The sequence below is a fragment of the Lampetra fluviatilis genome, chromosome 2, assembly GCF_964198595.1.
Source record: "Lampetra fluviatilis chromosome 2, kcLamFluv1.1, whole genome shotgun sequence".
In the NCBI taxonomy this organism is placed as follows: Eukaryota; Metazoa; Chordata; class Hyperoartia; order Petromyzontiformes; family Petromyzontidae; genus Lampetra; species Lampetra fluviatilis.
The window spans coordinates 24,913,067-24,940,760 of NC_136276.1; the positions used below are offsets into that span (position 1 = coordinate 24,913,067).

General features: G+C 47.4%; 1 protein-coding gene across 4 annotated transcripts in view; it reads right to left on the reverse strand.

Annotated features, from left to right (window-relative positions):
• Nucleotides 1-27,694, reverse strand: part of LOC144944586 (CUB and sushi domain-containing protein 1-like) — a 785,462-nt gene that overhangs the window by 116,734 nt on the left and 641,034 nt on the right. For all 4 annotated transcript variants that reach the window (XM_078872870.1, XM_078872887.1, XM_078872877.1 and 1 more), the window contains exons 29-36: nt 23,033-23,220; nt 21,565-21,759; nt 20,590-20,706; nt 16,080-16,193; nt 12,315-12,410; nt 10,076-10,279; nt 7,679-7,845; nt 3,954-4,050 (exon numbers count right to left, since the gene is read on the reverse strand). In XM_078872870.1, coding sequence (XP_078728996.1) covers nt 3,954-4,050; nt 7,679-7,845; nt 10,076-10,279; nt 12,315-12,410; nt 16,080-16,193; nt 20,590-20,706; nt 21,565-21,759; nt 23,033-23,220 — 1,178 coding nt within the window. The remainder of the gene's footprint in view (nt 1-3,953; nt 4,051-7,678; nt 7,846-10,075; nt 10,280-12,314; nt 12,411-16,079; nt 16,194-20,589; nt 20,707-21,564; nt 21,760-23,032; nt 23,221-27,694) is intronic.

Sequence of the window (27,694 nt, forward strand, 5' to 3'; positions counted from 1 at the left end):
GACCTAGGGGAGGTCCAGGACCAGTTCACTGGTGTTGGCCGTCAGCGGGAATTGAACCCGGGTCAGAGCGCAGCGCGCTAACCGCTACACTTACCACTCCCCACCGCACACACACACACACGTGTGTGTACACAGGAACTATTCACAATGTTACCTGGAAGTGTTTGTGAGGGCTAAAGCGTCCGACAGGGGGCTGCAGATTGAACAGGGTTCACACGGAGACTCGAGGCACTGAATATAACCACTCTAAATCAAGATCCGCTGATCTTGTCTGCAAATTAATCACGAGATGTCTTGCCCCTGCAGATTAACTTGAATCGAGGATTATGGAATTTCATTCCACCAGGGGCTATGCTTTGGATGGTATTGAGTAAGTATTGCTGAGAGTGATATAAAACACTTAATTACTGCAGATATATTATGGAAATAATTTTAGCACGCTAATCCAACAATATAATTTCAGGGAAATCCTCAACTTGTTTTGTAAACGATGTATATCAGCATGTCTGATCGCAGAAGCTCTGTAATGAACAATGTAACTCATTAGCCACCCGTGATTTAAGTACAGCGTGTGATGGTCTCTAAGCATCAACTTAATCTACACACATTTTTAAAAATCACGAGGTCTGGATCCACGTATATTTAAGAAAATGCTACGCATAATATTTGACGTTCAGGCTCATTAGGTCACATATCACTGGCGGAGCCAGTGGGGGGGGGGGGCGGGGGGTGGCACGTGGCCCCCCCTAATGATCCGATCGAAATCCCTAATTTCGATCGGTTCATTGGAGTTTATTCGTAATAAATCGGCATTTTGCGACCCCCACTGCCACTGTGTAGCATATTATTACGTGCCAGGGACTCTATGAGATGATAGGACAACAGTCCGAGTCCATAATTGGCAATAAGTAACGGCAAAGCAGTTACAAGTGACTCACAGAATTGTGCGCAGTTGCGTATACAGCGCACGACTTCCCTGAAGGCAAACATCTTCAGCGAGCATGATGCCGATCACACAACGCGGTTCGAATTCAACCCTCGATCGATGGCTGCGCCATCGCTGCACACGCGTCGAATAAAAAGCAAGGGACAAGTCCTTACTTACAACTGTCATTTTTCAATGCTGGAGGGAGGGGCTGCCCCCCCTACCTGAAAATCCTGGCTCCGCCATTGTCTCATATTGATTACTGTAAATTTTTGTTAATGGTCTTAACCTAACTTCGTTCCGTCTGGACTTCTATTCCTCATGAACTTTGCAGCAAATATGTCACCGCGTTCTCCGTACAATTTATTACTTCAGCTATTTAAAATCTACTGGCTCTCAATTCCACCCCATATTCACCTCGGACATGTATTGATCACCAATAGGTAAGGCTTCGGTGACAAATTCCACCACGTAATTTATATCGTGCCACCACAAAAGCGCACATTAACAGCTGCCAAGGGACGGCGTGTGCGCGTGTGTGTGTATATTTTATGAAGTGGGAGATTATTATTTCTTTGTTTGTCTCTGGAATACCTCGCCGCGTGCAAAACGGCCCAAGGCTCGTTTATTTGGTGCAGCTTTAGAAGGGCGATAATTTACGAATCGTTAAATCTGCCATTTTACGTTAAAGTGTACCACTTTTATCGATTACATGACCCCGTAGCATATAATGCGTTTGATGGCAGTTCGTTTCTCTCAATTGTTTTGGTTTATATTCTTGGTTCTCTGGTTGTTTTGGTTTAGTGCTTAATTCGATATTTATTTTAAGGACGTCTCATCTCAAGCTTTCACGTTTTGAGATGGAACACCAAATTGCCCTGCGAAGAAAATCAATCGTAGAATATCGGCACCGGCGGCGTGGCAAGGCCATTGTGGTTTCACTCTGTGCGCCGGCAGTGTATCACTAACAGCCTGAAAGGGCTCGCAGAAAAAGCACAATTATACGAACGCCGAAGCTACTATCTACACAAGAGCTATTAACATTAATGGCACTCACTGTCACTGTAGAGGTCAAATTTTAATTATGTGTGTGTCTGAACGGCATCAAACTTGTTCGCAAGGCAGCATTACAAGTTGCTAAGTGATTATTTTAAAGAAAAAGTAAAACAAAATAGTCCAATTGTGGACTAATGATGTTTTATAGCAAACTTTTAATCACATTCAAAAGTGCTCATTCTTGTATCTAGAACAAATGCCTTTGTAAACACAAATGAGGCTTCTCGTAGCAAATTTGCAAAGGTCACTCAACAGAGTTGGTGCCCTTGGCAGAGGCATTGCCATCAAAGCAATTATCAACGCTGAGATGACATTTATATTTTTTATGATCAATTAGCAACCCCGCAAAGAATTTCAATTATATGGCAATTACTAGGTTATAATTTATGGCAGCGTTATCAGGTTGCGCGTCTCAGTGAGTTATTACAACCATCCGAGGTTCAGGAAACATTCCTCGGACGGAGAGAGCCAAACTAATGTGCAGTGCAATAATCACCATGAGCGTTGGTGGATCACCGCACAAATGTTGCAAGAATCCCCTTCACGTGGTCATCCAGGTACCCGTGCGTACCCTGACTTGCCAGGGAAAGGCGGTACAGCAAAGGGGAGACTAATACAATGTCCCTTCTGTATGGGATTGAGCGTTGCCCCCTCGCACGTGCGAGTGTTCCAGTTTCCCCCCACATGTACGAACACCAATTAATTGGCTGAAAACATCTTAATGTATATATTTATAGGACTGTAGGGCTTGGACAATTGCTGGTGCAGGCTCATCGTCTGGTTGCCTTTCAGCTTGTCTGCTTCCTAAGCCATTGTTGAGGTGCAATTTTCATTATATAATGCGATCTAAAAAAAAAAACTTTATTATCATTCTTCTTCTCATAAGAGTGAATATGCTGCATTTGGATTACGGGCACTCAACGAACACACAAGGGAAATCCCTTGTAGTTATAGTTAGGTTTAATGTGATTAACGCCAGCATTGTGCGACTAAAAATAACCGCACGACTGCATTCAGCACCGCGAGACTGCGAGCAGCTGAAACTGCAAACCAAATCTAGCACTAAGTTCCTCATCGTCGAGATGAGTGTTACAAAGCATTTATTGTCGCACTTAAAATCGGTTAACACGACTTCGTGCTCAAATGAGCATCGAGGCGGTGCTCTTCTCCCGTATGCAGCCCTGAGCCAGTAGCGTTAATTCCACACTCCTATGGTGGGGTCCGGTATATCCGTAGGGCAACTGTCCCCACAGGGATCGTGGAGAGGTTGTCCGCGCAAAGCCGCTGGGGCACGAAGGTGCAGCAGTAAGCGTGGCGGGCTAGGCCGCAATGTTCCCATTTTGAACTTCTTTCGCACCGTAGTAGCTAACTGTGCTAATCGGAGGTGTGGGGGAAGGAGAACAAACTAAACACAAAAAGCAGTTCTGAAGAAATTAGTTTGTCAATCTAGATGATGATTTAAAAGTGCATCGCTCCAATGGCTTCCTAATATCGGAAGGAAAAGCGTTCCAGACGGCGCAGAAGCGCATCCGAATGCATCTGTATGCAGTTGTCTCATCGTCCACCGGCTGTGTGAAATAACGTGCCCGCGATTTCCACTCTTTTGAGTGGGTAGTCTAGAACGAGGCTGTGTGTGTCATGCAACCGGCATGGCGACGTGACGTGACCCGCATGGCAACACGGGTGGACTGATCCGACGGTCGAAATCGTGCCTTTTGCCGTCATGAAATCACTGTTCATGCGCTTTTACCCTCAGCTGGAACACGTGTTCGTCCTACAGACTGCAGTTCCCGAGACCGAATGGCAGATGTCTCAGTTGGGCGTGGAGGGTGTGTACATCACACTGTGTAAGCCTCGCGTTGTCGCGTTTTGCCTCGTTACCAGAACCTAGCAAATGAGATATTACCGCTGCACATTTGCCGCTAATTGAGAAACATTGATTTTGGCAGCGAGGCAGGAAAACGTAACTCACCGGAGAAGCTTCCCAACCTGGGAGAATTGGCATCCCCTCCATCGTATATCTCCAGAGCATCCCAGTTCTGCTCGGTAGCAAAGCTGAAGACATGCATCTGCAAGAAATGAACGGATTTACGCTGAACTCAAGCAGTACACATACACCAGAGATCGCTGTACAATGGGCCGTTTTAGCAAAGTCAAACAACGTGTCGCTACTAAAACGAGCATTGGGTTGCTGCTCATCTCCCATTTACAGCCCTAAGCCAGTGGTGGAAATTCCACATTCTTATGCGGGGGGGGGGGGGGGGCAAATATCAAGAGGACAACCACTTTTATGTCACGTAAGTAAATATAGAAGGACATATATCCGTATACTTCATTTAAGAACGTCCAGCATGGTGAAATATGGTTAAACAAGCCCCACGACTTACACAGCTCGGCGAGGCCTTCATCCAGCAGTGGATAGACAATGGACTGTAAGTTATGATATTCGTCTTGTTAATGTTTGGAGATGTTACCGAACTGCGTGTATCAAGCACAATCTCATTCAATTACAAGTTAAGATTTAGCAGGAATCCGTGAATGATTGCACAAGCAAAACAGAAACCAAGCCTAATCAATTACATTTTTTACTGAGTAAGGAATCAATTTCACTCGTGTTCAACATTTGGTATTGCTTATCAGATGGAAAGCTTTTTGCCAGTGGCGGGAAAAATCGGAAAATAGAAAAGCACTGCACATATGCATTAAATACGGCATATGTGATGCATATGTATGAATAAAAGATGAGTGACGGCTTACTTGTAATTCACGAGCGTGATATGAATTGTGTCCCGAGGACAATTATGCGCTAGAAAGTAAGGATTGAGAAGGCGTCTAAACGTGACCACATCTCAAGACACCGAACGAGAGTCGGTGGCTACATGCATCACAATTCAGTAAATAAGGGAACATGTCAGAGAGAGGAGAGGCTCGGGTCCAACACAGCCTGTCCAGAAGACAACAAATACTCTGCACATTCATTAACAACACTGCCATGAACAGAAAAATAAATAAACAACACGAGGCGACGTGTTGGGAAATTGTCCTTGTTAGATTTGTTTTCCTTTTCGGGGCAGTGGCATTGATGAATGTGCTGAGGTTTTTTGTTTGTGCGATTTGTACTTTGCGGGTCACTGCCATTGCAGTACCGCCAAATTAGTTTGCACAGGAGACACTGCAAGGTGGGAGGACTTTGACCACTAGCAGAGGAGGAACGGTGCAGTCTCGAGCCTGGGCAAGACAACATTGGGGGTGCAATTGGAACTGCCGCCCCACTGGGAAGAGGGAGATCCGGACAGCGTGGGCAACGCGGGAGAGAGGGCGGAACTCCGCAGGGCGTCCGAGGCCAGCGCCGCCGTGCGAGCGTCTATCTGTCAGCCTCACTCTCAGCTTGGTGTTTGGACACGTTCATGTAAAGTGTGAAGCTTCCTTCCAGTCAAGGGCCGGTAACCAAAGTAGTAAGAAGAGCCATTATTATAATATTATTTTAATAGCCATTTTTTTTCGAATTCGCTAACGAAGTCAATATTTTTCAAGAGCCGCAATGCCATGTGAAAACGAGACGGTGTGGTCCTTAATAAATAACTGCCACGAACGGGTCCTTTAAGAGCCGCATGCGGCTCCGGAGCCGCGGGTTGCCGACCCCTTGTCCCAGTGCTACCCTGGAAGCACTGGGGGCGATGGGGGCATTTAGAGTTCCCCTTGCTGCTGGCACGGGATGCACCCCCTCAGGATTTCTGTGCCCCAGAAATCCAAACAGGTGAATTCTGGGTAGGGTCCGATGGTGACGCCAGGGCCTCGGGAAGTGTGGTCACTGATCGGAATCGCCGCGATTTGGCGCAATGTTCGATTCTCCGGGAGACGTTGGCTGCCACTGTATAAATAACGAGACGATGTGTGGACATCGTTTGCCTGCGAGTGGTCTCTTTTGTCTTGTGCCGTGTCTGCACTATTTTATAACAATGCTGCGTTTTTCTCAGTGCAATGTCATTGTTGATTGATGGCGCATCTGTATTTTATATTTATATTTTTTAAATTGGAGATTTGAATTCAGTGTTCCTTGGGGAAACGGTGTGTTTTACATGGTACAGTTTTTATTTGGGTTAGATCGCGTGAATATGAATGTGTCGTTAAACCTGCCACCACCCGACACAGCCAATTAGTAGTAAGGTTTGTCACGTAAACATAACGTGCCAAAACGTTACGAGTACAGCAGCACGCCGGTATGTTGGAATGCAAATCCACAACATTTACAATCTGAGTACGACGTTTGGTTGTGGCTGGTTTAACGACACATTTATATTTACACGATCTAACCTAAAAAAACCTTTATTATGGATGATCCATAATAGTTATTTGTTGGGTGATATTGGTCGTGAAAGCCTACGTGTGTTCTACCACGGGCACTTGCTATGACTAATCGTGCACTTTTTGTGCCTAATCGTTAAAACTTTTAAAAAGAAGAGTTTTATAGTTGAAATTACGATTTCTTACCTTTTAATTTATTTATTCATTTGTATTATTCACTTATTTATCTTTGACGTGCTACGTCAGTCACGGAAACGGTGTTTTTTTTATTGATGAACGAGCTTCTAAGCTCACAGGATATACTTCAAAATAAACTGAAACTGAACCGAGCAAAGCACGCACGGTGTGATTTTCCAGGCCGCGAGGAGCGGTGGCAACACCTGCCGTCGGGAACGACTCTTTGAGAGATTACATTTTTTCGAGGAACAGTTTACTCCAATGGCTCAAATGTTGTGACTGGCCAATTTTGTTTGTTGGTGAAACAAGTTAATGTGCAGTGCCAATTACCTCACAGTCTTGTTTTGCGTTAAAGAACGTTTATAATAAACAAACATACAAATTACACTTTTATAGAAGACACACTTCCACGTGAAAACAGACAGGGAGGCATTCATTTGGGTCTATTAATACAAAATGCAACATTATACCACATGCAGCAGCATAAACAATCTTGCATACATTTAACAACGTCATCTCGTCTTGGTTTTCAAATTTGTAAAAGTGCAGGCAGTCAATTTGGACAAAGTCGGTCTGCAGGCGCACTGCTGCTGTGCTGTAATGCTGCTGCTGTGATGCTGTTGTGATGCTGCTGTGCTGCTGCTGCTGCTGTGATGCTGCTGTGATGCTGCTGCTGCTACTGCTGCTGTGATGCTGTGCTGCTGCTGTGCTGCTGCTGTGCTGCTGCTGCTGTGCTGCTGCTGTGCTGTTGTGCTGCTACTGCTGCTGTGATGCTGTGATGCTGCTGTGCTGCTGCTGTGATACTGTGCTGCTACTGTGATGCTGCTGCTGCTGTGATGCTGCTGCTGTGATGCTGCTGCTGCTGTGATGCTGCTGCTGCTGTGCTGCTGCTACTGCTGCTGCTGTGCAAGGCAGCTACTGCTGCTATGCTGCTGCTGTGCTGCTGCTGCTACTGCTGCTGCTGTGCAAGGCAGCTACTGCTGCTATGCTGCTGCTGTGATGCTGTTGCTGCTGCAGCTCTGCTACTGTGCAAGGCAGCTACTACTGCTGCTACTGCTGCAGCTCCGCTACTGCTGCTGCCGCGCTGCTGCTGCTACGCCGACAAGACTCGGCCGGTCCCAGGGCCCGAGCGAGTTGCTCTGTCCCCTGGGCAGAGTGTGGAGCGCCACTGACACCAGTTCGCGTGCACGCACCCAGCCCCCCGGAAATCCTTACCTTCACCCCAGCGCCCTCGGGCACCGTAATTTTCCAAACACAATTCAAATTGTTATCATACGGCTCGGGGAAACCCGGAGTGAGAATGGCCCCTTTTAGCTCTGTCAGGTTTCCCCCACAGGGCACTGCAACACACAGTTGATCCATTAGACATGCCTGCCACGCAGCTGGTGTGGACGAAAAAACAAGAAATAAACAGGATCAATGAGACACATCACAGATATATATGTGCAATTTATATTCTCCACAACAACGCGAATGATTATTTTGTGTTGTGTATTACGTAGTTTTGCATTGAACTCGGGACAACGCCTATCAGCAACTGAGAGTTCATCAGCACTGGTTTCAAGCAAGGCTGACTCTGCTGACAAGATAACAAACGCCGAAGCCGGTCCCGAAGTTGTCTTGCGTTCAGCCAATGCTGCTGAAATGATGCACTCCCAGGGGGCCGTGCGGCTTACGGGATGTGTAAAAAATACTTGTTACAATTTTTTTACGTAGAGGGATCGATATGTGAAGGAAGCGAATTGTTCACTTGTATTCTCCACAAAGATGCAAATGATTGTGTGGATGTCAACCGGAGACATCGCTGTTCGTCATTAAAGCAATCACAATAGTCACACACAATACGAGGCTCTACATGAGAAGGGTATTCACGTCCGGTAAATGCAGTAAAAGCTTTAACGCCTTATTAAAATTTGCACAGTCTGAGAAATAATCATTCAATTGCAACGAGAAGCCTGCCGAAGTGGTAAACGGATTGGTTGTAAACTATTCCCATTGAACAGGCTTCCTCAGTCATGCACTCCAGTAATTGCAAACCACCCCCAAGAAATCGTATTGCCACACATTTCATAGAACAATCCTCGATGGCATTGGCCACCTGAAGCGTTGATGGGAATTCAAACAATGCTATGGGGCGAGCCAGTGTTAGCGGCATACTTCCCCCACCATTTCTCCGCGTGTGCTCTTCAGTTCCATCACCTCCCCATCATCAGTCCCTGCCTCGTCTGTTCCTTTGGGACCCATTGGTGAAGGAGTCTGATTACCTCCCGTGCCTCTGTGGGGTCACCAAGGGCCTGTTTGTCCAAAAGGCTCCACAGCCCTGTGCTCCCCTGTGGAGCTGCATTGTGCGCCCTGCCTTGATCTGGAACTCGTTGGTCGCGACGGTGCTGGAATGGAACTGATGCTGAACCCTGATCCCCCAAAGTCTAATTCCACTCCGGGCCTTCGAGAGTGCGTTGCCACCTCAGAGGTAAAAGAAACCGGGACATATGGAAAGACGACTATCTCACAATCTATGGAGGAGGGCAGAAACTTCGTGTAAATGCATTCAAAAATAAATGCTGCATTATTACGCTACCGGCCAAAAAACAACTGGTAACTTTGATCGTTCTGGGAAGACTGACAGATTTCGGGGAGAGCTGCCTCAAAAAAGGGGAGGGGAGGCGATCCTAGGAAGACCCAGGGAGCCCAGGGAGAGGCGGCAACGCCACTTGCAACCCTCACACCCCTAGCGGCCTTCTCCAGGAGCCGTCCGCACCTCGGAGCCTCACGTCACTCAGTCGCTCTGCCCTGTGGCCCCCCCCCACTACCACCTTACTGTCCCCGTTGCTGTGCTCGCTTGTGACGATGTTGTTGATCAATGGTTCTTAACCTTGACTGCAGCCTTGCACCCTATTTGGTTCTCAATCGTTAAAAAACACTGTAACATGATAATAAACACACAGGGTTTGATGAAACAAAGAAGTTGTACTTTTGTGCCCGTGCTTAATTTGTGTTTTCGATGATTTACCTTCGAAAGAAATCTGGCCATGTCTCGCACCCCCAGAACAAGGCGTCTCATGAGATGCACCCCAGGTTAAGAACCACTGCTGTTGGTGATGATGACGACGGCCCCTTTGCGCCTGGCTGTCGTTTCCCCTGTTACGTGCGGCGCAGCGCGCACGGCGTGCTGCGCCGCTGAACGCGTAAATTCCTAACGCGGCTTTGGGAAATGTTTTCCCGTGAACTTTGTGAATGCGTGAAGAACGGGGGGGTTGGTGGTTTTTGTGGTGTCATTTTTAAATATCACAAAAACATTGTTGACAATGCATTGCCAAATATTTTGAAAATCTGTCAAAATAAAAATATGCAAACTACCAGCATATAACAATATCATCAATCGGACATGGCTGTTTTAGTGTAAAGTGCAGAGGTATTTTACGCTCACGACACCCCACAGGGGCCTGCCATGGTGCAGCGAGCCTGCTGTGCGCCTTCCTTTAGGACCTTACATCACTCGGGATCTTACATAACCCGTTGGATTTACCTTAGGTACCACACACTTTTCATCAACCGTGAAGGGACTGTTTAACGATCGCAAAAAAAACAGCTATCCGTGTTGCGTTGCCTTACCAACACAGGTGGGATAGGATTCGTTCCACTGTGCCAGGGAGTTGGGCACCTTTTGGCATTGGATCGCCCTGGCTCCTTGCAGAATGTATCCAGAGTTGCACTCAAATCGCAGCACAGAATCCACACTGAAGCTGTTCCCCAGCCTTTGGCCAAACTTTGGTTCGGGCACGGAGCTGCACTGATCGGAACTTGTTCTTGGCACAGCTGGGGAGGGAAATACGCCAACAAAAGTTATTTTCAATTAAACGTTCAAGTCTTGAGGCAGAAAACCGTCAAGATCATAAGATCAAATGGAAACCAAAAAAACTCCCTTCAGTATGGAACGAGTGATGGTACCGAGCTCCCGTTAAAGCTGGAACAGCCTGTGGGGATATTGTAGGGCAAGTGACATGTCCAGCTGCCTTCATCGCCATAGATACTGAAAATGTTCAGAACTATGCCAATGAAGGCCACGTTGACCCTCGGGGAGGCCCAGGACGAGCTCAGGTGTGCTATTTTACATACAGCAAAAAAAACAGATCACTTGGAATGCACCCAATCTCCTTCAGAGATAATAAAGCAGTCGCCCCAAAACAAGGAGTTGAACTCTCAACCTTCAGGTTGCGAGCCGCTCGCTCTACTGCTGAGCCGCTGATGTTATTCGCGTCCAATAAGTGGGACGAGGGTCTTGGTGCAACACTGCCGCCGTTACCACCACCGGTACACCGTGCTTGGGCCTCCGTGCATCTCTTGTTGGGGAGAATAAACCATCATCACGCGAACTCCGGTCATCCTTGCAGCAGCGGCTTTTGGCTGGCCATCCAACAAAGGCGGTCACCACATAGCACGCTTCTTTTCAGATGCGTTTCCGCGGCCGTCTGGAACGCTCTTCCTTCCGATATTAGGAAACCACCGGAAACTATGTACTTTTAAATAATCTAGATTGACAAAGTAATTTCTTTAAAACTGCTTTTTGTGTTTAGTTTGTTGTCCTTCCGCCGCACCTCCGATCAGCGCGGTTGGCTACGTATGGTGTGAAACACGTTCAACAGACACACATACATAGTGCAATGAGCACGTCAGTTGTAGTAACCAGGATCTCTGTACCAAGCCCTCAGCACGCATGCAGCACTACTACCTGCAGAGGCCCCTTTACGCTCGAGGAAATTCACATTAATTTCTCCCAAATACCCTAAGGATTAGTTCGAGATTAACGTGATGTGCGCAGCAAAGTGAATGGAATGCATAATTAAGGAGCAATTTTTTTGCATTTCGTGTTATGTCCAACATTAATGGAACATTGGGTGTCGCAGCTCTGCGCTATTTTTGCAATCGTAGCGTTTATATAATTTTGACTTTGCATAATTTTCTATCTCATAAATATTTTACTTCTGATGGAAAATGCAAAATGGTCCCAAAACATTGCGCTAATTCATATATGTTAGCGTCACCGACGAGTGATATAAATTAGCGAGGACAAACTCACCTTGTCAGATACGCCCACGATAAAATTATCTGCAGAATGTGACCCCTCTACAAAATTACGTAAAACATTTACGTGATCAGCCTCATCCACGCCGCGTTTAACCACCACACTGCAGGTCACCTGACTTCTCTTTTCGCTTCTTTCCCTCGTACCGCTCCACTTTAGAATTCCCTCCTTCCTTCCATCGTCGTCACCGTCGTCGTCCCTTTCCCCCCAAAGCTCTTACGATGATAACCTTGCTCAATTCAACAAAAGTCTTACGCTCTCGTCTATCACCACCGTGGCAGTGCTGGTCGTTTGATGCTTTGGGGCCTTTGTTCAGCAGCTGTGTTAAAAAAAAAAAACTGATTCGATTAGTAAGGCTTGTCAAAGTAAACAAAACATGCCAATTCGTGACTACTTCAGCACACCGGTTGTGTTGGTAGAGTAAACCCATTACATTTACGATTACTCTCCAACACACAAGCGGTGTGCTGAACTAGTAACTAATCGGTACGTTTTGTTTACATGACAAACCTTGCTAATTGGCTGCATCGGGTGGTGGCGGCTGCCGAAAATTCCCCTCTATCACGGATAATACTGGTCACGAAAGCCTCCTGTGATGTGTGAAACTGACTCTACGCCCGATGTACCGAGAGCCTCAGTCCGCTCAAGACGGTTGTTTTGTTTTACGAAGCGCGTCGAACGCTCCCCTGCCAGGATGACTCCTTAAGCCCAGCAGCAGCCCCGTGGTGTCCCCCTCCTCACCCCCCCCCCCGCCCGTGCAGCTCGTACCTTGATAGACAAAGTGGAATCCTTTTCCGGATGCATCGTGACTCGACGTGAACGTCAGCGTGATTTGATTGCCGGAGCTGAGCGGGAGCGTCTCTCCTGCGGAGGAAAGCGCACGCGCGCACGCATTCTCGTTTGGTGGCAGTTCCACCCAACCCACGGAGGGCAATCGTAGCACGGGCAATCCACCAAGTTCTGAGAAGTCAACGTCATCATCGTGATCGTCGTCATCATAGTCCTATGGTACGGAAATAAGCGGACAAATACGATTTTAAATTTGACACAGGGGAAGCGAATGCTGTAAGTTGTACGTTATGCTGTGCATGGCGATCCATTCACAGATATCCCACCGACTTATTAACAACCCGATACTTCTTGCCTGTCAGTAGCCGACCGTGAGCGCGGCGAAAGCTACGGCTCGATATCTTACAGAGAGCCAAAAACAACGCGACAAGGGGGGGGGGGGGGGGCACGCGTAGAGGCTCCGAAACCAGATGTAGCAGTTACATTGGAGAAACCAAACGACATGTTTCGGACCGCATCCGTGAACATAAAGCAGACCTAAAACACGGTAGGACAAACACCTCAGCCGTGGCAGATCACTGTTACAATTCAGTGGGCTCACATGACATTGACTTCTCCAAGACAGAGGTTCTCTGCAAGCCATCTGGCTACCATGAAAGATTCGTTCATGAGGCGATCCACATATACAAACACAGAGACAATTTCAACCGAGAAGATGGATTCTGGCTCAGCAATCATTGGAAGGACGTAATAAACCATTTCGGATCTTAACTGATTGTTGTTCACGTTTACCGTGACTTTCAGACCGCAGTCCACTCACTGGCATTAACTGTGTATCTTGTGTTCTCCACAGGGAATGCATTATTTGCTCCGCTGCGGGTCTCCTTCCACCGCTCTCCCATTCACATGTTTCATTGCTTCTACATACTATTAACATTCCCTCCCTTTGTTAATGCTACCCCCTGCCCCCTCCCTTTGGTGCTGCTGATCCTGCATAATGCATGGGCATAATATGACTTTGAAACCCCCCCGCCCACCTCCTACGCATTTCCTATGAATATGCTAAATTCCTCTTGATATGCACATTCTTTTGTTAAGGCGCTCTTCTTCCACCTCCAACCCAGCTTATATATAAGCGCCTAGCTTGGCAGTGTCTCATTCTTTACCTGAAGACGGCTGCTTGCGTTGTAGCCGAAACGTCGTGAGAATTATTTTATTATGTTTTATTTTTATTATTTTATTACTTCCCTTCTACGTGACTTTACCGAAAGAACCAAGAAGAAGACAGATGTAATGACTACATGAGTGGGGTATCTACACGTGGATCACGCTTGTTTTAAGCGTGGGGCTCCAGGCTGAAGGAAGTGTCGCAGAGCCACCACCTCGCACACTTCACGTCGTGGCGATTTAGAGGCATCTCACGAGTCCACCTCGGTGCACGACTTGTACGTATGATGAACTTCTTTCGCACCATGCGTAGGCAACCGCGCTAATCGGAGATGCAGTGTTGAGTCTTTGGGTAGTGTTAATAGTGTTAGTCTATGTGGCAGTGTTAGTCTATGGGTAGTGTTAGTAGTGTTAGTCTATGTGGCGGTGTTAGTCTATGGGTAGTGTTAGTCTATGGTGCAGTGTTAGTCTATGGGTAGTGTTAGTCTATGGGTAGTGTTAGTAGTGTTAGTCTATGTGGCAGTGTTTGTCTATGGGTAGTGTTAGTCTATGGTGCAGTGTTAGTCTATGGGTAGTGTTGAGTCTATGGGTAGTGTTAGTCTATGGGTAGTGTTAGTCTATGGGTAGTGTTAGTCTATGGTGCAGTGTTGAGTCTATGGGCAGTGTTAGTCTATGGGCAGTGTTGAGTCTATGGGCAGTGTTGAGTCTATGGGCAGTGTTGAGTCTATGGGCAGTGTTGAGTCTATGAGCAGTGTTGAGTCTATGGGCAGTGTTGAGTCTATGGGCAGTGTTGAGTCTACGGGCAGTGTTGAGTCTACGGGCAGTGTTGAGTCTACGGGCAGTGTTGAGTCTATGGTGCAGTGCTGAGTCTATGAGTAGTGTTAGTCTATGGGCAGTGTTGAGTCTATGGTGCAGTGCTGAGTCTATGAGTAGTGTTAGTCTATGGGCAGTGTTGAGTCTATGGGCAGTGCTGAGTCTATGGGCAGTGCTGAGTCTATGTGCAGTGGTGAGTCAATGTGCGGTGTTGAGTCTACGGGCAGTGTTGAGTCTACGGGCAGTGTTGAGTCTACGGGCAGTGTTGAGTCTATGGTGCAGTGCTGAGTCTATGAGTAGTGTTAGTCTATGGGCAGTGTTGAGTCTATGGGCAGTGTTGAGTCTATGTGCAGTGTTGAGTCTATGTGCAGTGTTGAGTCTATGGGCAGTGTTGAGTCTATGGGCAGTGTTGAGTCTATGTGCAGTGTTGAGTCTATGTGCAGTGTTGAGTCTATGGGCAGTGTTGAGTCTATGGGTAGTCTTCTTGGTTCTTTCGGTAAAGTCACGTAGAAGGGAAGTAATAAAATAATAAAAATAAAACATAATAAAACAATTCTCACGACGTTTCGGCTACAACGCAAGCAGCCATCTTCAGGTGAAGAATGAGACACTGCCAAGCTAGGAGCTTATATATAAGCTGAGTTGGAGGTGGAAGAAGAAGAGAGCCTTAACAAAAGAATATGCATATCAAGTGGAATTTAGCATATTCATGGCAAATGCGTAGGAGGTGGGCGGGGGGGTTTTCAAAGTCATATTATGCCCATGCATTATGCAGGATCAGCAGCACCAAAGGGAGGGGGGGGGTATTAACAAAGGGAGGGCATGTTAATAGTATGTAGAAGCAATGACACATGTGAATGGGAAAACGGTGGCAGGAGATCCGCAGCGGAGCAAATAATGCATTCCCTGTGGAGAACACAAGATACACAGTTAATGCCAGCGAGTGGACTGCGGTCTGAAAGTCACCATAAACGTGAACAACAATCAGTTAAGATCCCTTCTACGTGACTTTACCGAAAGAACCAAGAAGATGAATCCCTGCAGTCACGAAAGCTTTAAATCGAAATCTATGGGTAGTGTTGAGTCTATGGGCAGTGCTGAGTCTATGGGCAGTGCTGAGTCTAGGTGCAGTGTTGAGTCTATGGGCAGTGTTGAGTCTATGGGCAGTGTTGAGTCTATGGGCAGTGTTGAGTCTATGGGCAGTGTTGAGTCTATGGGCTGTACGTATGTTGAACTTCATTCGCACCGTACGCAGCCAAACGCGCTAATCGGAGGTGTGGGGACTGGCCGATGCTTGGTAAATACAGTGGCTTACAGCAACCTCACGGAGCAACCCCACGGCCGTCCAATGAAGCAAGAGCTAAACTACGTGATGCACACGGGGGGAGAGAGTCTCGGCCACTCACTCCGCAGTGTGGTGAGCAACGTCACACAATGGAACATCTGGTGAGCCACTCCGCACCATTACTCGTGACTCGGCAAACATCTCTGTCATTCACTCCATATCACCTCAACGCTCCTGACTAGCTATCGAAAGTTAAATTATTGTAATCAGAATAATTTATATACCGCAAATCGCATCTCAAAACGCTGGAGGGTTTGATTAGCAGAGGAGCGGGACACCACAGAGGAGCAGGAACGCAGGCAGAAGCGGCACCAACGATTGCCTAAGCTCTGTGATCCTATAAAGTAGTCCCTCGGTTAACAGTGAGGATGACGAGCATGATGATGATAATGATGATGAGGATGATGATGATAACCGACCGGAGTGAGCTCCAGAGAGTGAGCTGAGGAGTCCGGCCTTCTGCGAGGCACCGTCGTAAACCTCCACAAGGTCGCTCAGCCCCGTCTGGAAAAACTTGAATTGTCCAAAAACAACTGTTCACTCAGACACAAGACAAAGTCAAATGTTCATCCACACACGAGACAAATGTTCACCCACACACAAGCCGTGAAATGTGCCACAGGGTAAGGGCACAAGTGCAGCGCTCCATTTCCTGGCTCTCACCATCGCTGATGTTACTACATCTGCCTGCTCAAAACAAGCGTTTAATCAGAATAATTTACATTTACAACACATTTATGCATTGAAAAATATATTGCAGTCACTCGTAGTCGTCGAGATAAATAAGAGTAACCGTTCTCACCGACCTGTGAAGCAGTTACATTTAACAGCCACGATTTAATGTCATAACGTACCAATGTCACGCAAAAACACACTTATTCTCACATTAACATACGCCATGGCCATCTTCACAATTATTACCTTAAACTTACTTGGTACCCTTTGTGAGGCCACTTAGGGGTTTCAAATTTTTGTTCGTTATTTTTACATATTCTTGGGGTCTTTCGGTAAATCCACGTAGATAGAAAAAATAATGAAATCAAAATCACGCAACACAAGCAATCGTCTTCAGGTGCAAAAGAGGGGTAAATCTGCTGAGGCAGGCTGCTTATAAAAGTTCAGAGATGGGCGGGGCAGCTAATGCCAATGTCGTAGCGAGTAGGAGAGAGAGATTTGAGGAGTGAGTAGGAGAGGGAGATTTGAGGAGCGAGTAGGAGAGAGATTTGAGGAGCGAGTAGGAGAGAGAGATTTGAGGAGCGAGTAGGAGAGAGAGATTTGAGGAGCGAGTAGGAGAGAGAGATTTGAGGAGCGAGTAGGAGAGAGAGATTTGAGGAGCGAGTAGGAGAGAGAGATTTGAGGAGTGAGTAGGAGAGAGAGATTTGAGGAGCAAGTAGGAGAGGGAGATTTGAGGGGCGAGTAGGAGAGAGATTTGAGGAGTGAGTAGGAGAGAGAGATTTGAGGAGTGAGTAGGAGAGAGAGATTTTGAGGAGCGAGTAGGAGAGAGAGATTTGAGGAGTGAGTAGGAGAGAGAGATTTGAGGAGTGAGTAGGAGAGAGAGATTTGAGGAGCGAGTAGGAGAGAGAGATTTGAGGCGTGAGTAGGAGAGAGAGATTTGAGGAGTGAGTAGGAGAGAGAGATTTGAGGAGTGAGTAGGAGAGAGAGATTTGAGGAGTGAGTAGGAGAGAGAGATTTGAGGAGTGAGTAGGAGAGAGAGATTTGAGGAGCGAGTAGGAGAGAGAGATTTGAGGGGCGAGTAGGAGAGAGATTTGAGGACCGAGTAGGAGAGAGAGATTTGAGGGGCGAGTAGGAGAGGGAGATTTGAGGAGCGAGTAGGAGAGAGATTTGAGGAGCGAGTAGGAGAGAGATTTGAGGAGCGAGTAGGAGAGAGAGATTTGAGGAGCGAGTAGGAGAGAGAGATTTGAGGAGTGAGTAGGAGAGAGAGATTTGAGGGGCGAGTAGGAGAGGGAGATTTGAGGAGCGAGTAGGAGAGAGATTTGAGGAGCGAGTAGGAGAGAGATTTGAGGAGTGAGTAGGAGAGAGAGATTTGAGGAGTGAGTAGGAGAGAGAGATTTGAGGAGTGAGTAGGAGAGAGAGATTTGAGGAGCGAGTAGGAGAGAGAGATTTGAGGAGTGAGTAGGAGAGAGAGATTTGAGGGGCGAGTAGGAGAGAGAGATTTGAGGACTGAGTAAGAGAGAGAGATTTGAGGGGCGAGTAGGAGAGAGAGATTTGAGGAGCAAGTAGGAGAGAGAGATTTGAGGAGCGAGTAGGAGAGAGAGATTTGAGGAGTGAGTAGGAGAGAGAGATTTGAGGAGTGAGTAGGAGAGAGAGATTTGAGGAGCAAGTAGGAGAGAGAGATTTGAGGAGCAAGTAGGAGAGAGAGATTTGAGGAGCGAGTAGGAGAGAGAGATTTGAGGAGTGAGTAGGAGAGAGAGATTTGAGGAGTGAGTAGGAGAGAGAGATTTGAGGAGCGAGTAGGAGAGAGAGATTTGAGGAGTGAGTAGGAGAGAGAGATTTGAGGAGTGAGTAGGAGAGGGAGATTTGAGGAGTGAGTAGGAGAGAGAGATTTGAGGAGCAAGTAGGAGAGAGAGATTTGAGGAGCAAGTAGGAGAGAGAGATTTGAGGAGCGAGTAGGAGAGAGAGATTTGAGGAGCGAGTAGGAGAGAGAGATTTGAGGAGCAAGTAGGAGAGGGAGATTTGAGGAGCAAGTAGGAGAGGGAGATTTGAGGAGCGAGTAGGAGAGAGAGATTTGAGGAGTGAGTAGGAGAGAGAGATTTGAGGAGTGAGTAGGAGAGAGAGATTTGAGGAGCAAGTAGGAGAGAGAGATTTGAGGAGCAAGTAGGAGAGAGAGATTTGAGGAGCGAGTAGGAGAGAGAGATTTGAGGAGTGAGTAGGAGAGAGAGATTTGAGGAGTGAGTAGGAGAGAGAGATTTGAGGAGCGAGTAGGAGAGAGAGATTTGAGGAGTGAGTAGGAGAGAGAGATTTGAGGAGTGAGTAGGAGAGGGAGATTTGAGGAGTGAGTAGGAGAGAGAGATTTGAGGAGCAAGTAGGAGAGAGAGATTTGAGGAGCAAGTAGGAGAGAGAGATTTGAGGAGCGAGTAGGAGAGAGAGATTTGAGGAGCGAGTAGGAGAGAGAGATTTGAGGAGCAAGTAGGAGAGGGAGATTTGAGGAGCAAGTAGGAGAGGGAGATTTGAGGAGTGAGTAGGAGAGAGAGGGATGGGAGGGGCCACTGGCGGAGCCAGTGGGGGGTGGCACGTGCCCCTCCAATGATCCGATCGAAATTCCTAATTTCGATCGGATTATTGGGGTTTATTTGTAATAAATCGGGATTTTGCGACCCCCACTGCCACTGTGTAGCATATGATTACGTGCCAAGGACTCTATGAGATGATAGGACAATAGTCTGAGTCCATAATTGGCAATAAGTAATGGCAAAGCAGCTATAAGTGACTCAGAATTGTGCGCAGTTGCGTATTCAGTCCACGACTTCCCTGAAGGCAAACACCTTCAGCGAGCGCGATGTCGATCACACCCCGCGGTTCGAATTCGACCCTCGATCGATGGCTGCGCCATCGCCGCACACCCATCGAATAAAAAGCAAGGGACAAGTCCTTACTTACTAACAACTCGTATCATTTTTCATTGCTGGAGGGGTTGCCCCCCCTACCTGAAAATCCTGGCTCCGCCATTGGGCGGGGCAGCTAATGCCAATGTAGGAGTGAGTAGGAAAGAGAAAATTTGAGGAGCAAGGAGGAGAGAGAGAGATTTGCTTGTAAATGTATGCTTGGCGAGGGCCCAGATGACGTAGTGGCAAGCCGCCATTTAATAACACACCTAAAGGTTGGCTGTGTTCGTGAATGTAACTCAGAGAGTCAAATATAACTGCTAACATAGGTAGGATAGGAATATCACAGCCAGTTATGACTTAAACTGGTTGATAACGTCCTTCCAATGATTGCTCAGTTTGTACCCATCTTCTCGGTTGAAATTGTGTCTGTGTTTGTATATATGGAAGGCTTCATGAACGAATCTTTGTTGATAGCCAGTGGGTTTGCAAAGTACCTTCGTCTTAGAGAAATACATTTCGTGTAAGCCCACCGCATTAAAACAATGATCAGCCATGGCCGAGGTATTGGTCTTACCGTGTTTCAGATCTGCCTTATGTTCACGAACACGGTCCGAGACATGTCGCTTAGTTTCCCCAATGTAACTGCTGCCACAGGTACAACTTAGTTTGTAGACGCCGGGGTATTGCATTTCAGGGATCACATCCTTCACAGATGGGATTAAATCACGAATTGTATGTACTGTGTTGAACCGTACCTGGATCTTGTGTTTGCTCATGATTTTGGAAATATTTTTGGTGACCCCTGCTATGTATTGCAAGGTGATGGTTTTTATTGGGTCCTCAGATGGTTCTTTCCCAACTGTTGGGGTGATAGCTCTACGGATTGTGTAGTCTGAATATCCATTCTTCTTGAGGGCTTGGTGTACGTGCTCCAGTTCACTGGCTAGGTGGTGATGGTCAGAAATACATGGAGCTCTATGGTGTAGAGTTTTGATGAGGGAATTCTTCTGGGATGGATGGTGATGGGAGTCAGGTTTTAGGTAGGATCCATTTGGGTGGAAAATTCCATTCGTTCTGGTGGCTTATAGTGACGCACGATCGGGATTTTCGTAACAAGTGAAGGACGCGATTTGTGGCGGTAAGAGGTGCGAGCGCTTGAAGTTCTGCTTCGACGTGCCACCCGCGACGCCGTTCGGTGCATCAAAATAAATTCCCGCGATACCAATGAAAAATAAAACATCGCCGTGTGAAACGCACGCGTGTGCGATTTTTCAAGATAAAGCGCCCCCCCCACCCCCAGGCCGTCTGCTGCGATGTGACGACCCGCTCCGATTGAGGGGGCGGAGGGGGTGCGGCTACCCACCGTGTTCGTTGGGGACCGTGACGGAGTAGAGGCAGCTTTGCGTCACGCTGTAGTTGCCCGGGTAGTTGGGGGAGAGGATGGAGCCCTCTTGGCCCGTGCTGTGGCCTCCGCACGGGGCTGGGGGCGGAGAGAGAAAGGTGAAAAAACATGGCGCGGCCCCGAACACGTGTCACTGCCGGCGCAAGCGAGCTCGAGAGAGAGGTACCCCCCCGCCCCGCCTCTACAGGGGCGTGTGTTTGGCCTACTCTCCCATGCTGGCCAGATTAGCGCGGTTGGCTACGTACGGTGTGAAAGGAGTTCGACGTACGTACAGTGCATCACCGATTAACGTAGCTTATTTTTGCACATTCTTGTATGACATCCTAATTTTGGGTGTTATATGTCTTTTTTTGTGTTTTAATTTGTTTACTGTATGAAATTGCTATAAATGAACATGTAAATAGACAACAATAAACATCCTACTTTAAAAAGTAACTTTATTTGCTGTAACATACTTACCACTCGAATCTCGAAGACTCTGCATCATGGGGTGATGTGTATAGTGCATTATTGACATTGTTTAAGTTGCACGTAGTGTATAATGTTCTTTTTAAAATATTTTACATTGAAATCAAACGTAACTGCTTTGCATGTCACGCACGCTGTGCTGATCACCGGACCTGGTTACAGCCTTTGGATCAGTTTTGGCGGATCGGCCCGGGACCGCCAGATAATGTTGGAAGCAGCAGCCGGATAATCGATGATCAACTGTACACACGAACATCTTTGAAGAGGTGAGAATACCCACGAAAGAAGTTCCACATGCGTACATACATACATATCCAAAATACCAAATAATTCCCACGCTTCCGCTGCCATCTGTCATTGGTATCCTATCATCCGTCTCAGGGGGGGGGGGGGGGGGGTGGTGCCAGGACGACGCGATCCGTCAGGAGGAGAGGAAGAGGGAGCGGGGGGCGCGCCCGGGGCTCTCACCGCGGCAGGCCGGGAGGGGCCGGTTCCACGCTGGCCTCCCGTCGTCCCCCATGATGCACAGCAGCGTGGAATAGCCGTGCAGCGAGTAGCCCGTGCCGCAGGCGAACGTCACGCTCGAGCCCAGGCGCAGGTCGGAGCCCAGGCGCGAACCGTTCGCGATGCTCCCGGGGTCGAAGCACGACTCCCGCGGTTTCTCTGCGAATGCGGACAGAAAAAAAATGAATGAGTGACCCTCCGGAGTAAGACCGGCCCTGGGAAAAAAAGTTTGTTCATAGCATCGCTCGTGTTTAGGGGCGCCACGGTGGCTAAGAGATGTTATCTCCTTCGCCTGGTATGCAGGAGGTCGTGGGTTCGATCCCGACGCTGACGCCTACTGCTGTATATTTGGAGTTTGCGAATTTCTCTCCCCGTGGTCGCTTAGATTTTTCTCCAGGTCCTCCAGTTTTTCCGTCCACATTTAAAATCAACACGCGTTTAGAGTATTTGGCTGCTTTAGATTTTCCACGTGATAGCCAGGTCGTTTATGAAAAAGAGCGATATTGCTCAGCGGGACTTAGCTGCTAAAATAAAAATTGTAAAAATAGTATTGCACAATCGCTCAGGAACAAGCACATACTACCCACGTTCTAACACATCTTGGAAGCATCTTGAGGATTATTTGGTAGACGGCAAAATATGTTTAATTTCCGATTAGATTTATAAAGTTGACAAGTACAATTGTTTCTCACTAAACTGTGGAATGGTGAGGTGTTCTGGTAGTCGGGCAATTTGGCATAATTCAGTTCCACAAATTTCAGTTTGGCATTTCAAAGACCACACAGACACTGCTAAAGGCCCAATTAGTGAAGATGCCATAAGTCCACAGCAAAAATGTTCTGCCAAGCGGTGCCCGCTGTTGTGTGTGTCCAGCGAGCAGCCCCCTGCTCCGTGGGGGGAGAGATGAGATGAGTGCCGGCCCAAGCCTCATCTGATCACCAGAGACACGGACATTTCTCAGCTGCAACCTCATCCCACGGGAACTTAAACGTGGTATTCGTCAATCAGTCAGCTATAATGACAATCTGCCTTCGGCTGACATGGCACACTTGTGTGTGTACGCACGTGCGCGGGATTGCGGTGGCATGGCGACTGGCGCACTGCGCTACGAACCTAACGGCGAGAGTTTGACTCCTGCTTGGGGCTAACATCGGTGATGTTATATCTCAACCGCTCCTGGGCCTCCCCGAGGTCAGTACGGATTGTTTTGACACAGCACCACACACGATGGTGGCAAAGACTCTGAAGGTGGCTGGCACTAGAACAGCTTCGAATTGGCGTACGAACGATGTTTCACGAACAATAAGCGGCAATCAAAATTACCATTAAAGGCCCCTCGTGGTCACGTTGGTGCGGGGCAAAGGGCGGCAGCGCCAATACGGCGTGCGAGTGAACGCTGCTGCGGCGGGAGTGGCGCGCACGCGGCACGCACCGCGGTATTCGATGTGGAAGCCGCCCGCGTTGATGGTCTTGTCGCTGTGGAACGCGAGGTGCAGGACGTTGCCGGCGCTCTCCACGCGGCCCGGGAGCTGCAAGCCGTGGAAGCTCCCCAGCAACGGCGCCAGCACGTCGCCCCCGTCGTATGCGTGCAGGAAGTCGTAGTTGGCCTCCAGGTTCAGGCTGTCCGCATTGCCGGGGGCACAAAGGGCGCTTTAGAATCCCCATGGCGGAGGCTCTTCGCGCCGCGAGGCGATCCACGGAGCGTGACAATCGCCGCGATGTCGCGCATTGTAAGGTCGCGCTCGCTACACAGAGCGCTCACCACAAGTGAACCGCGATACGTCGCTGATCTCGTCAAGGAAGATCAAGCATCAGCACACGAACTGGGGTCATCGTCGCAGCGGCGGCTTTTGGCTGGCCATCGAACAAATGACGGTCACCGCGTCGCGCGCTTTCAGATGTGCTTCTGCGGCCGTATGGAACGCTCTTCCTTCTGATATCAGGCAGCCACCGGAGCTATGCACTTTTAAATCACCTGGATTGAAAATACATTTCTTTAGCACTGCTTTTTGTGTTTAGTTTTTTTGTCTTTCCACTGCACTTCCCATAAGCACGGCTGGCTATGTACTGTGCGAACGCAGTTCAACAAAAATACAGATTAGCGATGCTTTCCACCTGCTCAAAAGCGACTGTCTATATCGCATTGTATTAGCCCTCCCCATTCCAATTCCAGCTCCACACAAACCGCCATTGGAAGTCAGTTTCAAATGCTACCAAAGTATTTCTAACACATGTGGCTTTTCTCAAACGGCAAAATTAAGGGCAACATTTTACTTTCACAACCTAATTCATCAACGGTTTGCAGCAATTATATTTTAGCCCACCAGAAAATAGGGAGGATACGTGCAGCGGTATTTATTGTCACTAATTGCCACACAAAATATCGGGGACGGAGTGGGGGGGGTGTGGGCCGGTGTCGTGGGGGAAGCAGGAGATGGGGCAGCAGCTGCTGGGCAGCTCGCTCATCATGTGGCAGCTCGTCATGTGACAGCCGTGAAATGTTTGCGCTGTCGGCCTCATGTTTGAGCAATGCACATGGAGGGGGATAGCAGGACCAACAAATACGATGCTTGCCGGGGGGGGGGGGGGGGGGGACCGTACACCAGATGGCATCGTATGTCAACGTAAATACACATTTTCACCAAAATTAAAAGTATACATTCAATGACTGCTTCAATTTCCACCGAGTCGACCACCTTTTCATAAGTCTACAAAGGGCCCGGCCATAATGGTGTTTGACATTTATTAGTCCTTTCCAAGAGGTGTGCATTTGGCCGATGGCAGAGAAAACCATCACAAACCGAGACCTAAACAAGCAAAAACAATATTGACAATGGAAAAACATCACAAAAATGGATTCCCGACCCTGAGCTTGCATGAAGCAACAAAAATACGACTCTCCGACATGTCATCATGTTGTAACGCGTGTCGCTCGGTATGATATCTGACGTTTTTCACTCCGTGTGCTGGCAGCATCTTAAGGCCTGAAAGCTCCTAGCACGTGTTGTGAAATGTTGGACAATGGGTACACCACATCAGTCGGCTTCTGGCTTCTTTCGCCGAGGTAACCGGTTTGTGGAAAAGACATTATTATTATTAACCATTATAAAATATGAAAACAAGGACAAAGACATCCTTCTAGATTTGAAGTTTTCGTGACTGCAAGGGTCCATACTCTTTGTTTTTTTTGGTAAAGTCACGTAGGTAAAAAAGAGAAAATAAGTTAATTTAATTTATTAATTTAATTAGGTAAAAAAGAGAAAATAAATTAATTTAATTTATTAATTTAATTTATTTTCTCTTTTTTACCTAAGTGACTTTACCAAGAAAACCAAAGAGTAAATACATCCTTATCTAGGTATCCAAGAAAGCGAGATTTTTACGAGATATTTACAGAGGAGGAGATGGTGATGCTTCTGAGGCATCGCGAACAACACCTACGCAAGATCAAATGGCTTCTCTCCACTCTATCGCCTTCAGTCACTGGCCGATTGCTCCGTGTAGAAGGGACGCCCCGTGCATGCCGGTCGGTTTCCAGTCTCTCCGCCTCCTCCCACGTCACGCATCTCCTCTCGAAGACTTTCGCGACTGATCATTGCCAACTAATTATTTGCTGGCCGATCTCCCAACGCACGCACAGCTTTGGAAGAGGTTCTGAGGCCCATTTGTAATGCGTGCGCCCCAACCATTGACGTCTGCGTTTGGCAAGAGATGCTGTCAAGTGGTGATGGGCGTTGATGAGGCTATGCGGCGTGGCCTGTAATCCAACGCTATGGAGGCGAGGGATGGTGGATTACTGCACGATTGGGCGCCACGGTTGCGAGATGTTAACCACCTCTCCTGGTATATAAGAGCTCGCGGGTTCAATCCCGACCCTGACACCTGTATATTTGGAGTTTGCGTGTCTTTCTCCCTCCCCGTGGTCACGTGGATTTTCTTCCGGGTCCTCTTGTTTTCCCCACCTCATACAGAAAATGTGTTTAAAGTATTTTGCTGCAATACATTTCCACATGATAAGCCACTTTGTTGAGCGATCATGTGGGGCCAGGTTGCTTTTCAAAAAGAGCAATATAGCTCAGTGGGCCTTACCTGGTAAAATAAAAGAATATTTAATTGTTTAAACAAAAAATTGTTGTGTAACTCCCTTCCCGCGTGCGTTGAGGAGATGCCATACCCTGGGAGAAGGCAGTACAGCAAGTTCACTAATTCCCATCTGTTTCCATCTGTACGGGGTTAGTGTTTTTGCCCCCTCGTGCGTGTGGGTTTTCTCCGGGTGCTCCGGTTTCCTCCCAAGTGTATAATAAACAACTCAAACGTATGTTTACGTCATCGGAACGGAATCCGAAGTAAAAGGTCATACGGGAGGGGTGTGTGGTACAGCTTGGCGCCAGCTATCATCGAGTGCGGTCGTGTCGCTACGGTTCTCTGCGGTGAGTAGCGATGTCTTTAAAAACATCGGCACTACACCTCGCACGTGCCGAGATTCGTCGGTGCACGAGGGACACCCACCCTGCAACTTGCAGACGGCTCAGAACAGGGAAGGGTTCATTGGCTGAGAACATCTTAAAATAAAAAAAACACAACAGAGCAGGGCGCTCCTGAAAGACAGACTTTCGACTCCGTGTGGGTGTCCTGCATGAATACAACTAATTAATTTACGTGCTCTGCAGTTGTGTCCCCGTGAACAAATATCTTGATTATTTTAGCGACACGTGTTGTACCCAACCTTCATTTGCTAATTTCTCTCGAGCCTCACGTCGCAGCCTCCTTGATTAATTTCTGTCCTTTACTGCAGTTGATTCTCATCGGTCATTGTAATGGCCATGTCATCGGCAAAGTCTCAGATGGTTCGTATTTTCACGCGAATGTTTATGCCTTTGTTTGTCCAGTAAACATTTTTTGATAAACATATTCCAGAGTTGCCGTGAATAACTTGGCCGAAGCCGGTCTTCTTGTCTGTGCTGCGCATTACTTTCTTTGTGCAATCGCAGTGCAGCCAATTCACTCTTGAAATTGTTTTTTATTGTTTGTAAATAATGTATTCCGGCCTGGGTCTGTGACAGCTTAGATCACACTACACCAATATCCATTGAGTCACATGCCTCCCACGCTATATACACATACTCTATATGTACACATACTCTATGTATCACTACTATATACATACCTACCACTCTATACACACCTACTCTATACACACTACTCTATATATACACACTACTCTATACACACACTACTCTACATACACTACTCTATATACACACCTACTCTATACACACCTACTCTATATACACACCTATCGCATTATTTACGGACTATCTCCGAAGCTGCTTACAGAACAGTAAGCCTGTGTTTTAACGTCTCAGCAAATTGGAGGAACACTGCTATTATTAATGATGACTCAAAGCCGTTATGAACATAATGATCGTGTTAATTTGGAGATGGAAATTGACGGACTGTAGTTGCATTTAACATCTCTCTGCAGCATAAAATCTGCCGTCAAATCATCAGAAAATTACTCTCATTAAACACTAAAACTATTTGACCAGTAAGTACTTGCCCTTTTAGTTGTATAAACATTTCAATGCGCGTAATTTTGTAATAGCCGGTCTCATTAGGTCAATCACACTCCATTGCAATTTAATCTGATTTGATTTCTTGTTTTCCTTCTTGGAGTGTTGGGTTGAACCTTCCCACAAGACAGGGAGTCCTGCTGCCACTGCTGCCTTCAGGAGCTGGCTTTAGAAAGGGACACTTAGGCCACACACCACTTTCAAACATGCCGAGTTTAAACATCATACGGGTGATGAACCGTAATATGTTTTTTTGGGTTAGATTGTGTAAATATAAATGTGTTGATGAACCCGCCACCACCCTACACAGGCAATTAGTCAAGGTTTGCCACGTAAAAAAATGTGCCAATTCGTTACTAGTTCAGCACACCGGTGAGTTGGAGAGTAAACCTACAAACCTTAATAACTAGCCTTTTGCCCATCCAAGGACGGGTGTATTGCAGTAAATCTGAAACTTGCAAGCGAAAAGCAGACCGCGACGTGATATTCATTGCATCAATTCGTGTGTAATTTGTAAGGGC